General features: G+C 47.8%; 1 protein-coding gene across 4 annotated transcripts in view; it reads right to left on the reverse strand.

The window, feature by feature from the left end:
- MORN1 (MORN repeat containing 1) overlaps positions 1-13,428 on the reverse strand; it is a 159,788-nt gene that overhangs the window by 20,283 nt on the left and 126,077 nt on the right. For all 4 annotated transcript variants that reach the window (XM_090024699.1, XM_090024698.1, XM_090024700.1 and 1 more), the window contains one exon: positions 1,133-1,206. In XM_090024699.1, the coding sequence (XP_089880825.1) occupies positions 1,133-1,206 (74 nt within the window). The remainder of the gene's footprint in view (positions 1-1,132; positions 1,207-13,428) is intronic.

A 13,428-nucleotide genomic window follows, 5' to 3' on the forward strand; every position in this document is an offset into this window, starting at 1 on the left:
GAGGGAGGTGTGGCTTGGAGATATTATAAGGGCTGTTTGTAAGGCTGCCAGAAGCTTTGGATTTTTTCCTGGCTGGAGAAAGTTTCAGGGCCCCAGGACTCACAGCCAGGACTGGCAAAACTATCAGGAAGGCTGAGTTCTGGAGGTACAGGTAGGACTCTCAGGAGGGCTAGGGAATAGCCAGGTATGAGGGTAAGCAACTTTATTTGTCTTTTTGTTCTGTCTCCACAACCCAAAAGGAAGGCCACTTAGGGTAAGCAAATTCCCCTGCTGCATCTGTGAGCTCTGGTATAAGCACAGTGGAGCTGAGATCTGCAGGGGGAAGCAGTTATCTCAGGGCAAACCTTGTTCTGTTTCTTGGTACAAGTGGCAGAACACTAGGGAGAAATGCGTGGCTCTGGGGGCATCCTGTAGATGGGTTTGTGACAGAAGATTGACCACATTCCTTGGTCACCTGTTTCAGTGGCACAGATGTGTTCAACATACACATCTTTTCCTTCACTCTTGAGCATCTATGTATGGGAAGCTTCCTTCATAGAACACAAGAAACATCTTCCACTTTCTACAGGGAAGTGAGAGTACCATGATACCATACAATGATCTTTTCTGCAACCACTCACAAGAATTTTTAGAAATGGACATGAAAGTAAATAATTGTGTTTTTTTAAAATGATATAATAATAATATAACAAACTACAGCACACGAAATAAGTTTCTGGTATCCCTTTTATTTTCAGCAGGACACTTACTCAATCTCTCCCCTCCAGTAAGGAGGTCAGAATGATCTGCTGCTTTCCTCAATGCTGCCTTGGACACAGAGGGTCAGTTCTATGTCTAGTATAATTAGATATGGCTCCGGTATCTTGGCTCATATAAATCAACACAGCTGAGTTAAAGATCTGGTCCCAAAAGGAAAGGTCAGATCAGGAGACAGCAAGCACTTACTCACATTCAAGGTTTCCTGATTTGCCACCTTGCTACTGCCAAACCACTATGTATGCTGAAGCATTTAAAAGTAAGTTCTTATGACAAAAACTTCCTTCCAGATATGACTCTATTTACTTTTTAGTAATCAACTCCCAAAACATTTCACTTGATGTGTACAGCAATGCAGACTGTGAGCAATCCTTACCTGGCAAAACGCTACCGTTCTTCATGGAGCACTGATCGTTTTTTAACTCGTGCCGTTTGGATGTCATCTCAGATCTGTAGAATATTAAAACATGATAATATTGTCTCAGATCTTTAGGATATAAAAAACATGATAATGGCACCAAAATCATAGAAATATAGTGCAAAGAGCTCATGTGACAATGCAGGACTGTACCCTACACTACATTGGTATTTTCCAGCATTTAAATAAGTTTATAACCTTATTATAGCATGTTTTCTAGCAGGGTTTTTACCAGATATCTCCATTTTAACTATCTCCATGTATAAAGTAATCAATAAAACCATCAACTAAACCTACACTTCAGAATACCTTTTCAAGATTTTGAAAAAAATATGCTTATTCAAAGGATGCAATAAACCTAGATTTAACAAATGAGTTTTAAAGTAATCCATGTATACTCTGCTGGACTTGAGTAGGGTACTGGCTAGAGAAAATATGAAGTAAAGATGTGCTTTAACTAAGCTCCAATCTTACTCTCACTGAAATAATTGATAGAACCTCCATTAATTAGCAGTGGTTCACACACCTATGTCCTTATAGGTATGGTGATATCCAGAATACTTTTATCACTCTACAGTTACCTGATAGTAAAACTCATCCCTCATATAAACTGCAGGGCTTAGATGTTGATAAACTGAGTTTTACTTTATTCACTTTTCAAGGCTGGATTTAAAAATAAGTAATGATTCCAGTATTGTATTATCCAAAGAAATAAACTCCACAGTGAACTCAAAGAGCTGGGAGAGCATCAATAAAGATTTTTTTGGCTGATACCAATGACTGATTATTAACCAGCCATATCGGCTGATACTGGTCTGATTGCCGATATGCAACCCAGCAGCTTGGAGAGCAGTGCCCAGCCAGTAAGTGTTGGGGGAAGCAGAATTGGGAAGGGAAGGGGCATTGCGGGGACACACTGAGCCTGCCACAGTGAGAAAGGGGTGAAGGCAGGCTGCCTGCTGTGGGCTCAGGGCCAGGGGCTGCACCAGGTGCCCCTTCCCAGTGGAGGCTGGGCCAGGGCTCAACGTGGGGCATGCAAGGGCAGTGCTAGGAGGAAGGGCTATGGGGTGGGTACAGCCACCCCAAAATTCTCCGTAGCCCCCCCAGTAATCCCTCTCTCAGTGCTACTGTTGCCCACCCCACCCCCGCCCGCCCTGAGCGCGGCCCTGGCCCACCCCCCCATCCCCACTGGGAAGAGGCCAGACCAGCCCTCGGCCCCAAGCCCACAGTGGACAGCCTGTCCTTGCCCCAAGCACAAATCCGGGGGGGCATGTGCCCCCCCATGCCTCCCCTGGGGGGTGAATGCAGTGCCTCCCTCCCTGCTCCCCGTGCCTCCCAGATAACCCTCCCATGGCTCTGCCCTGTACCCCACCCTGACATGCTGGGCGGCACCTGCCCCTGCTCCTGCCCTTACCTCAGCCCCACTCACTCCTTCACCTTGGGGACCTCAACCTGCCCCCTCCATGCTCCTTTCCTCCCCCATGCCCCTTCCCCTGACAGACTTACCACTATCCAGGCTGCCAGGTTGGATTCCTGGCCACATGCATTCTGTGGCTGTGCGCATGCACGTACCATGTATTTGTGACGTTATCAGCCACATTGGCCAAAAAAAGGTAATTGCTGATGTCAATTTTCCTTTTATCAGTGTTGATACAATATGGACTGATATATCAGTGCACCTCTACAAAGAACCTATGCCTGATTACTGCTCTCTATTACAATCACTTACATCCATTCAAAGTAGGTATATGATTGTAACAGGGAGCCAGAGGGCTTCTGTTACTTGAAGGCAGAAGTAGCAGCAGGAAGGCCCCCAGGTGGGGGGAAGACTGCTCATTATGGGTTGGCTGCAGGGAAACAGAGAGCCAGGAACTCATTTTCTGTGAGCACCTATTGCTAGCTACCCAGCAACAGGGCAACAGACCCCAAGACCGAAAGGATGAGGCTTTCTTCAAACAGCTAGCAGAAGTTTCCCAATCACAGGCCCTGACTCTCTTGGGGGACTTAAATCACCTGGATATCTGCTGGGAAGAAAGTACAACAGTGCACAGGCAATCCGGGAAGTTTTTGGAGTGTGTTGGGAACAACTTCCTGGTGCAAGTGTTGGAGAGGCCAACTAGGGACTGTGCTCTTTTTGACCTGCTGCTCACAAACAGGGAAGAACTGGTGGAGAATGTAGAACTGGATGACAACTTGGGCAGCAGTGACCTCAAGATGACTGAGTTCAACATCTTGAAGAATGGCAGGAAGGAGAGCAGCAGAGTATGGACCCTGGACTTCAGAAAAGCAGACTTTGACTAACTCTGGGAACTAATGGGCAGGATCCTCTAGGAAGCTAGTCTGAGGTGGGGAAGGAGCCCAGGACAGCTGGCTGTATTTTAAAGAAGCCTTACTGAGGGTGCAGGAATAAATCATCCTGATATGCATGAAGTGTAGCAAGTATGGCAGAAGACTGGCTTGGCTTAGCAGGGAACAATTCAGTGAGCTAAAACACAAAAAAAGAAGCTTACAAGAAGCGGAAACTTGGAAAAACAACTAAGAAGAAGTATAAAAGTATTGCTCGAGCATGCAGGGATGAAATCAGGAAAGCCAAAGTGCAACTGGAGTTACAGCTAGCAAGGGACATGAAGGGTAATAAGAAGCATTTCTACAAGCATGTCAGCAACAAGTGGAAGATCAGGACAGGGGGAGGAAACCTAGTGACAGATGATATGCAAAAGGCTAAAGTATTCAATGCCTTTATTATCTGTCTTCATAGGCAAGGTCAGCTCCCAGACTACTGCACTAGGCAGCAGAGCATGGGGAGGAGGTGAGCAGCCAATAGTGGAAAAGAACAGTTAGGGACTATTTAGAAAATCTGGATGCATACAAGTCCATGGGATTGAACATGATGTACCCCAGGGTGCTGAGGGAATTGGCCAATGTGACTGCAGAGCAGCTGGCCATTATATTGAAAAACTTGGTGATTGTGAGAGGTCCCAGGCAACTGGAGAAGGGCAAATGTAGTGCCCATCTTTAAGAAAGGAAAGAAGGAGGATCCAGGGAACTACACACCAGTCAGCCTCACCTCAGTCCCTGGAAAAATAGTGGAGCCAGATCCTCAAGGAATCCATTTCAAAGCACTTGGAGGAAAAGAAAGTGATTAGGAACAGTCAGCATGGATACCAAAGGCAAGTCCAACCTGACCAACCTGACTGCCTTCTATGATGAGATGACTGGTTCTGTGGATACAGGGAGAGCAGTGACTTTAGCAAGACTTTGGATACAGTCTTCCACAGCATTCTTGCAAGCAAGCTAAGGAAGTGTGGGTTGGATGAAGGGATTATAAGGTGGATAGAAAAGTGGCTGCATTGTCAGGCTCAAATGCTGCATACATGAGACGCTGACTGCACAGTCATTAACGCACAGTCATTTACTACTTGTACAAGCAAGTACTAAGTGACTGTGCGGTAACCCGAGTTACTGCACAGTAGCACTGACAAACGGCTTTTTTGCGATGCTGACTGCAGAGTAGCCTGAGACTACTGTGAAGTAGCATAACATCATAGTTGCTGCCCCATGACACTACTGCATGGTAATCTTGGGCTACTGTGCAGTCAGCATCTTGTGAAGACATGGCCAAAGGGTAGTAATCAATGGCTCTATGTCTAGCTGGCAGACAGTTTCAAGTGGAATGCCCCAGGGGTCAGTCCTGGGGCCAGATTTGTTCAATATCTTCATCAATGACCAGGAAAATGGGATGGAGTACAGCCTCAGCAAGTTTGCAGATGATACCAAGCTGTAGGGAGTAGTAGATATGTTGGAGGGTATGGCTAGAATTCAGAGACTTCAACAAATTGGAGGATTGAACCAAAAGAAATCTTATGAGGTTCAATAACAACAACTGCAAAGTCCTGCACTTAGGACAGAAAAATCCCATGCACTAATATAGGCTAGGAACTGACTGGGAAAGGACCTTGGGATTACTGTGGACAATACAATGAATATAAGCCAACAGTATACCTTTGTTGCCAAGAAGGCCAATGGCATACTGGGTTACATTAGCAGGAGTGCTGCCAGCAGATCAAGGGAAGTGATTATTCCCCTCTATTTGGCACTGGTGAGGTCACATCTGGAGTACTGCGTCCAGTTTTGGGCCCTCCACTACAGAAAGGATGTGGTGAAATTGGAAAGAGTCCAGCAGACAGCAACAAAAATGGTTAGAGGACTAGGGACTAATGACTTCTGAAAAGAGGCAGAATGGACTGACCTTATTTAGTCTAGAAAAGAGAAGCCTGAGGGAAGATATAATAGCAGCCTTCAACTACCTGAAGGGTGATTCCAGAGAGGTTGGGGATAGGCTTTTCTCAGAGGTAGCAGATGACAGAATAAGGAACAATGGTCTCAAGTTGCAGCAAGGGAAATTTAGATGAGATATTAGGGAAGTCTTTCTTATGAAGAGGGCAATAAAACACTGGAACAGATTGCCCAGTGGTATTGTTGAATCTCCATCCTTAGAGATTTTTAACATCAGTGGCAATGCACAGGGGGTACATATGAACCCCCTGACTGGCCTCGCTCGCTGCTTAGGTGATGGGCAGGGGGGAGCGCCGGTGCCCCCCCTGTAAGCACCAGCTGATTGCTGCAACCGCTCCCATAAGCAGCCGCAGCCACTCCTGGAAGTGGATGCAGCTATTGGCTGTTGCAGGATTGGCTGCAGGGGTCCCCTCGGGAAGTGAGATCAGCTGCAGGGGAGTCCTCCCCCCGTCAGTGGCACTGGTTGCAGGGGGGGCACGTGCCACCCTGACTAAGGTAGCACCAGTCACCCATGTTTAAGACCCAGCTAGACAAAGCCTTTGCTGGGATGATCTTGTTGGTGATGACTCTGCTTTAAGCAGGGGGTTGGACTAGATGATCTCCTGAAGTCCTTTCCGATCCTAATTTTCTATGATTCAATGATAGGGGAGATCCCTGTTGAAACAACAAAGACACTGCTATGGCAGTCAGAGTAGCAACAGTAAGCTGCACATTAGAATAAAAGAGAGGCAACTGTGCCAGGGCTAGCAAACCATCTGATTGGGGGGGGACAGGGGTTGAGAGGCATATAAATCCAGAGCAGGCAGTTTGGCCATGCAGGTCGCAGGGAGAGGAGCTTCTGAGCAGGATGGTGATCAGAGAGTCATGAGCCATGCGCTGGATCAGCCCAGGCAAGCAGTAATGGGCCAGATAGACATCAGGACAGGGGGGTACCAAGGGCACCCACTGTGGGGTTTAGATGTCTCTACACTAATGCTAGAAGCATGGAGAACAAGCAGGAGGAACCTGCAGTCCTGGTTGCAAGCAACAACTTTGACCTGGTTGGGCTAACTAAAATCTGGTGGGACCCTACTCACAAATGGGCAGTAGGCATTGAAGGTTACAGGTTATACAGATGGGACAGAGTGGGGGAAAAGGGGAAGGATATTTATCTCTATGTTAAGGAGCAATATACATCTTCTATAATCAAGATGGGATCCAAGATGGGATGGGGGCCAAACTGAGCTATTGTGGGTTAGGATACAAGGGGAGTGGGTGGAAAAGGGACTTGGTAGTGGGGGTGTACTATAGACCGCCATACCAAAAGGGTGAGCTAGACCTGGAATTCCCTGGACAACTCTCAGAGGCTGTACGGTCAGGAGTTACGGTTGTCATGGGTGACCTAAACTACCCTGACATCTGCTGGGAAGATCAGTCAGCCAGGACTAACTGCTCATGTAGGTTCTTAACCTGCATACAGGACCTCCACCTAATGCAGGAGGTATACGATCCCACTGAGGGAATGCCTTGCTGGACTTGGTGGTGGCTACAGGGGACAACCTGGTGGGGGATCTGCAAGTACAAGGTAACTTAGGGAATAGTGACCATCAATTGATTGAATTCACTATCCGGTGAAGGGTGGGAAAAGTAAACAGTAGGACTGTGTGAAGCTTTGGGTGCTGATTCAATTCAGAGGATATTTGGCCCAATTCACAAGGAGCAAAAAGAAGGTGCAGGGGAGCACAGGACCCCTACAGGATAGACTAGGGCAGTTAGTGACAGATAGGAGGGACAAAGAAGAGCTCTTCAATGAGTTTTTTGCCTCTGTATTCTTGAGCATGGATCTAGACAAATATCCCAAATGCATTACAGATAGAAGCAGGAGGAACACCAGCCCACCTACTGTCATCGCTGACCTAGTAAAGAGACACTTGGAGGAGCTGTATGTGTTTAAGTCAGTGGGACCGGATGAGCTTCATTGAAGGGTGCTGAAAGAATTAGGCAGTGTCATAGCAGAGCCACTGGCATGGCTGTTTGAGCCCTCATGGTGCTCAGGTGAGGTCCCAGAGGGCTGGAAAAGGGCCACTGTGGTTCCTGTTTTCAAGAAGGGGAGGAAAGAAGAGCTGGATAACTATAGACCAGTTAGTCTCATCTCTATGCTTGGGAAAACCCTTGAAAAAATTATCAGGGATCACATTTGTAGAAGTCCAGCACATAATATGATGCTGAAGGCCAACCAGTACGGGTTCATAGCAGGTAGATCCTGCCTGACTAACCTTGTTTCTTTCTATGACCAGGTCACTAAATGCTTAGATGCAGGAGTCAAGGTAGACGTCATCTACTTGGACTTTAAGAAGGCCTTCAACACGGTATCCCATCCTATTCTCATAAACAAATTAAACTGTGCCACAGACGATTACAGTTATGTGGGTGGCAAATTGGCTTAGGGGTACTACTCAGAGAGTGGTGGTGGATAGGTCGGTATTGATCTGGAAAGATGTGGGCAATGAGGTCCTCCCCCAAGGCTTGGTTCTTGGGCTAGTGTTGTTCCATATCTTCATCAGCGACCTGGATGAGGGCGTCGAAAGCACTCTGTCCAAATTTGCAGATGACAGAAAACTATGGGGTAAAGTAAACACACTGATGGGCAGAAACCAAATCCAGGTGGACCTGGACAGATTAGAGAAGAGGGCAGAGAACAATAGGATGCAGTTCAACAAGGACAAGTAAAAGGTGCTGCACCCAGGGAGAGGGCATCACCAGCACACCTACAGGCTGGGAGATGACCTTCTCAGCAGCACAGCGACAGAAAGAGACCTGGGAGTTGTTGTTGACTCCAAGATGCATATGAGTCATCAATGTGACAAAGTACTTAGCAGAGCTAACCACGCTTTGTCATGCACTAGTAGGTGCATCATGAACAGGTCCAGGGAGGTGATGCTTCCCTTCTATGTGACACTGGTCAGGCCACAGCTGGAGTACTGTGTGCAATTCTGGGGGCCACAATTCAAGAAGGATGTGGACATCCTTCAGAGGGTCCAGAGGAGGGCCATTCGTATGGTTAGAGGCCTGCAGGGAAGGCCCTATGAGGAAAGGCTGAGAGATGTGGACCTTTTTAGCTCTGCAAGAGAAGGCTGAGGGGGGATGTTGTGGCAGTATACAAATTCACAGGGGAGGGGGCAACAGGGAATAGGAGATGCTATGTTTAGCAGGTCACCCCTTGGAATAACCAGGGACAATGGCCACAAGCTGATAGAGAATAGATTTAGGTTGGTCATCAGAAAGAACTTCTTCACGGTTAGAGTTGCCAGAATCTGGAATGGGCTTCCAAGGGAGGTGGTGCTCTCCCCTACCTTGGGGATCTTCAAGAAGAGACTGGACGAGCACCTGGCTGGGGTCACATGACCCCAGCACTTTTTCCTGCCATAGGCAGGGGGTCATACTTAATGATCCATTGAGGTCCCTTCCAACCCTAGCATCTATGCAACTATGAATGACTATGGGAGAGGGACTGTCTGGCACTTGAGCTGCCCTGAGGACTACAAGTAAGAGGCTTGCAGCTTGAAGGCAGTAGGACCCAGTATGGGGGCATTTTAGTTATAGCCAGTGGGATTATGTTTTTGGTGTTTTTATACCACTGAACCAGATGTGGCTCTACTAGGTGATTTGGAGGCCACAGATGGGTGTCTGAGGGTACACTGAGATTTAGCTCACAGTGGGGTGCCTGAGGGATACATCATGCACACAATGATGCCTGAGAGACATGTGCAGTTTTGGAGAGACATGTGCTAGGGCCCAGGGCCTAAGACCAGATAGGCGGAAAACAAAGAAGGGCAAAGGCTGTAGGGGCAAGGGCCCAGAATCAAGAGAGAAATGAAACCAGGGTCAAGGGCCCAGAACCTAGAGAGGTGAAACTATGGCCAGGGGCCCACAGCTGGGAGAGGTGAAATCAGGGCCAGGGGCCCACAGCCTAAGACAGTTGAGATGGGGCAAGGGGCCCACAGCCCAAGAAAGGCGAAACCAGAGCCAGGGGCCCAAACCAAAGAGAGGTGAGACTGGGGTCAGGGCCCCACAGCCCAAGAAGGGCAAGACCAGGGCCATGGGCCCAAAGCCTGAAGGAAGGTGAGACAGGGGCTGGAGCCTGGAAGCCAGGCCCAGACCAGTGAACCTAGGCTGAGAGGGGCCCAGACAGATAACTGGTCACATCTGCAAGGCATGGGCATGGCTGTTGGGGCAGAAGGAGGTCACAAACAGCCCTTAAGGCAAGAGGTGTCCTGGGCAGCATGGACAAGCCAGGAGGGCCCACTTAGTCCTAGAAAGGCAGAATTGGGACCAGCGGAGACCAACAGGGAACAGGTGGACAAAAATCACATGAGGGCTTGTACTGAAGACCCAACGACAGCCTCCCTTTTAACAGTTAACTAATTACACCAAGATGTGGCAGATGAGAGGGAAGGGAAGGAACCCACAGAGCCAGAGTGGGGCAGGAGCCAAGTAGCCACCAGAGGGTATCATGGCCATGGCCACCCCTGGGCCCCAAACCTGCTACAATGATGTTACTTTAGTTTGTTAGCATTTACTACCCTCATAACGTGTCAATATAGTTAAGCTGACTTCTGCAATATGAATAACTAACCTATGATTTGCAAATATAAGTTATCCTCCTAACTCCAATTCAGTGTACATTTATGCATATGCTTACTTTTAAACATATACCATGATTAGGGATGCATTTTTATTCAGGAAAGCACTATTTCATGACGCCCTGAACTGAAGCCAAAGAATGAGATTATTCATGTGCTTCAAGTTGGGTAAGTTCTTGCATGTTTTGCTAAATCTGAGCGTAAATAGTAATAAGTCTGGACCTGTTACACTCTGACAAGACAGAACAAAATTGGATAACATAATTGAAAAGTCCTAGAAATATAAAAGAATATAAACTGGAATTCTACAACATATTCAAGCACGAGTTGAAGTTACACAAGCCAAAGAAACTTTGCCTCGCTTACAAGAGATAAACTTTAGTACGCATGAAAAGAAAAGAAAATGTATACCATATTCACAGTGTATAAGCCAAGTTTTGAAGCCCAATTTTTAACTCTTAAAATTCAACTTCAACTTATGCTTCGTATCACCACCCCCTGTGAGCATCATCAGGCTTGGTGCTCAGCTGGTGTGGCCCAGGCAGCACTGTGCACAGGGGATGGGGCTGTGCCAGTCAAGCACTGAGCCCATCCCCTTCCACTGTGAGCAGTGCTGTGGCATGGGTGCCTGGCCCACAGTGAGGGCGTGCATGGGCCGGTATAAGTCAAACTTATACTTCTAATCCAAAACATTAGGTTAAATTATACACCGGATCTATGAAATTCCTAACTTTTTGCATCAGAAAAATGGGGCTGACTTATACACCATGTTGACCTATACACTGTGGAATACGGTAAATGCTTTGCTATACTGGGGTTTTATCTACTGGAGTGAATTCCACCTGCAGAATTTGGAGATCAGTAGTTAGGCAATCTGTAGTAAAATACTGCAGTGGTTAATGCAGCAAGCTGCTAAGTAGTATATACAGCAGGGGTAGGCAAAATATGGCCTGGTGGGCTGCATCTGGCTCCTACAACAGCAGGGCCCGTCCAACCCTGCCCCCCTCAGCCAAAGCCATGTGGCTCCTCTGGCATCAGAACCTCAGGTAAGTAGGGGAGGAAGGGCAGGGAAGGAGCTGGTGTGAAACACGGGGAAAAGCGGCCCCTCCCCACCCTGTGGCTGGTGCTCCCTGCTGCAGCTACTCACAGCCCATGCAGGGCTGTCCTGAGCAGGCACAGGCAGCCCCAGGTGGTGGGTTACAAGCCTGCCTGGGGCTGCCTGTGCCTGCTCAAAACAACATGAGGGCAGGCGATACATGGCAGGATGCCCTGCTTGTGCCTTTTGCCCCCCAGCCCTGCTGCCCCTTGTCCCCTCACCCAAAGCCCATGCCCCCCAGTCCTGCTGCCCTATGCCCCCCACCCAAAGCCCCTGCTCCCAGCCCTGCTGCCCCATGCCCCCCACCCAAAGCCCCTGCCTCTCAGCCCAGGCTCTGTAGCTGTCAGCAGCTATCCAGAACCTGGGCCAGCTGCAAACATCTGCTGCCTCTCCACCCCGCCCCCTGCCTGTGCCTGCTCAGGACAGCCCCACGTGGGCTGTGAGCCACTGCAGCAGGGAGCGCCGGCCATGGGGCAGGGGAGCGGCTGCTTTTCCCCTGCACTCAGCACCAGCTCGTTCCCTGCCATGGAGCAGGGGGTCGGGGCTTTGCGCTGCCCCCTGCCTGTACCGCAGGGCTGGAGGGATACTGGGAGTGAGTGGGTGCATGGGGCCCACACCAGGGTCCCGGGGCCAAGTGCCGGCAGAGCCAGAGCGGGGCAGCAGGAGTACAGAGTCCCAGCCAGCAGGGGCTCTACAGAGCTGGGCCAGCTCCCCCCTCTCCCTGCTGGTGCAGCCCAACCCACCTCCACAGTCCCCTGCCAGCCTATACCCCACCCTGGGCCCCACTAATGCTGGCCGTGAGACATTGGTCCCAAGATGGTGACCAAGGGGCATGGCTACCCATGTGGCCCTTGACAGCTTGCCAAAACTGGGTAAGCAGCCCTCTGCCCAAAATAATTGCCCACTCCTGGTATACAACATAATTCTCTGCAAGGCAGTAGTAGTGCTTGAGCTTTGCAGTGGCTGATGTTTTTCCAACCCCCCACTCTAATCTGGCATCCCCTTAGCTATGGAACTGACTCTAAGCTAAATTATATAGTAGAAATTGCATACTTAAATATACAACTTGTGTTAATTTAAAAAAAAAAGCCTAGAATCTGAACCAGCATCATCTAAATATAAGTAGCTACCAAAAGCAAGCACCCTTAGAAAGAAATCAGTTCTCAAAGCAGACATCTTAGGATCTTATCAACAGTTTGTTTGTAATAAAGGTAACAGTATTTTAAGGTGAATGTGAATTTTAAAAAAGCAGGTTAATAACTCATGAAATAAACAAACCATTTCTTTCTAGTAGTTTGGATAATTTCTTGTTGTGGTTTTAAGAATTCTTCAAATAGTATTTGTTGGCAACTTCTAGAGTAAAAATTAGAACTCTTATTTTCTTGTTTCTTATTTCTTAATTACCATTCCCTCAGACACTATAGGCTAATAGCACACATAAATAAATAAATACACATTCCTGTGTATTTTATGGGCAGTCTTCACACAATGCCTAGAAGTCAAAATTAGCATAAAACACAGTTTCAGTCCTTTGGTTGGTTATTTAAAGGAATTTGAATGGCAGAATCCCTTATAAGTCAGTGAAAATCCCTGCCTTTTTCTAGCTTTCTATCTGGTTTGCCAAGATCAGTCAAATATTCATTAATGTAAAATTATTTTAATAAAACAAATGCACTTAAAAAACCACTGGAACAGGCTACCCAGAGAGATTGTGGAGGCTTCATTCTTGTACTTTTTTAAGACCTGACTAAACAAAGCCTTGACAGGGATGACATAGCTGGGGGAGCAAGGGGTTGGACTAGATGAGGTTCCTTCCAACCCTCATTTTCTACGATTATATGATCCATGCAATTGCCCTTCTTGCCATACCACACGTGCGTAGCAGGCGGCATGATTGTATGAAAGCACATTAGAACCAATCGCTAGGGCTGTGCAAAGCTGCAGTAGCCAATTTGATTTGGAGAAGATTCAGCCTGATTTGGCAGCTGAACTGCCGAATCCGAATCGAATCAGGAGACCCATTAAAAGGTCCAAATCGAATCAGAAGCCTCTGAATTGATTCAGAGAGATTCAGAGATTTGGAAGGCAGCAAACAAAAACTGAAAAGAGGGAAGGAGGTGGGGTGATCTTCCATATATGGAAAAGGCTGGGGTGGGGAAAGACCGCTCTGATATTGACATGTGTAGCTGCCCAGTGACTGTGATCTTTCTCTGAGTTCCCTTTCTCTGCCTTAACACACT

Source organism: Crocodylus siamensis, chromosome 12 (genome assembly GCF_052110815.1).
Source record: "Crocodylus siamensis isolate JL-2025a chromosome 12, ASM5211081v1, whole genome shotgun sequence".
In the NCBI taxonomy this organism is placed as follows: Eukaryota; Metazoa; Chordata; order Crocodylia; family Crocodylidae; genus Crocodylus; species Crocodylus siamensis.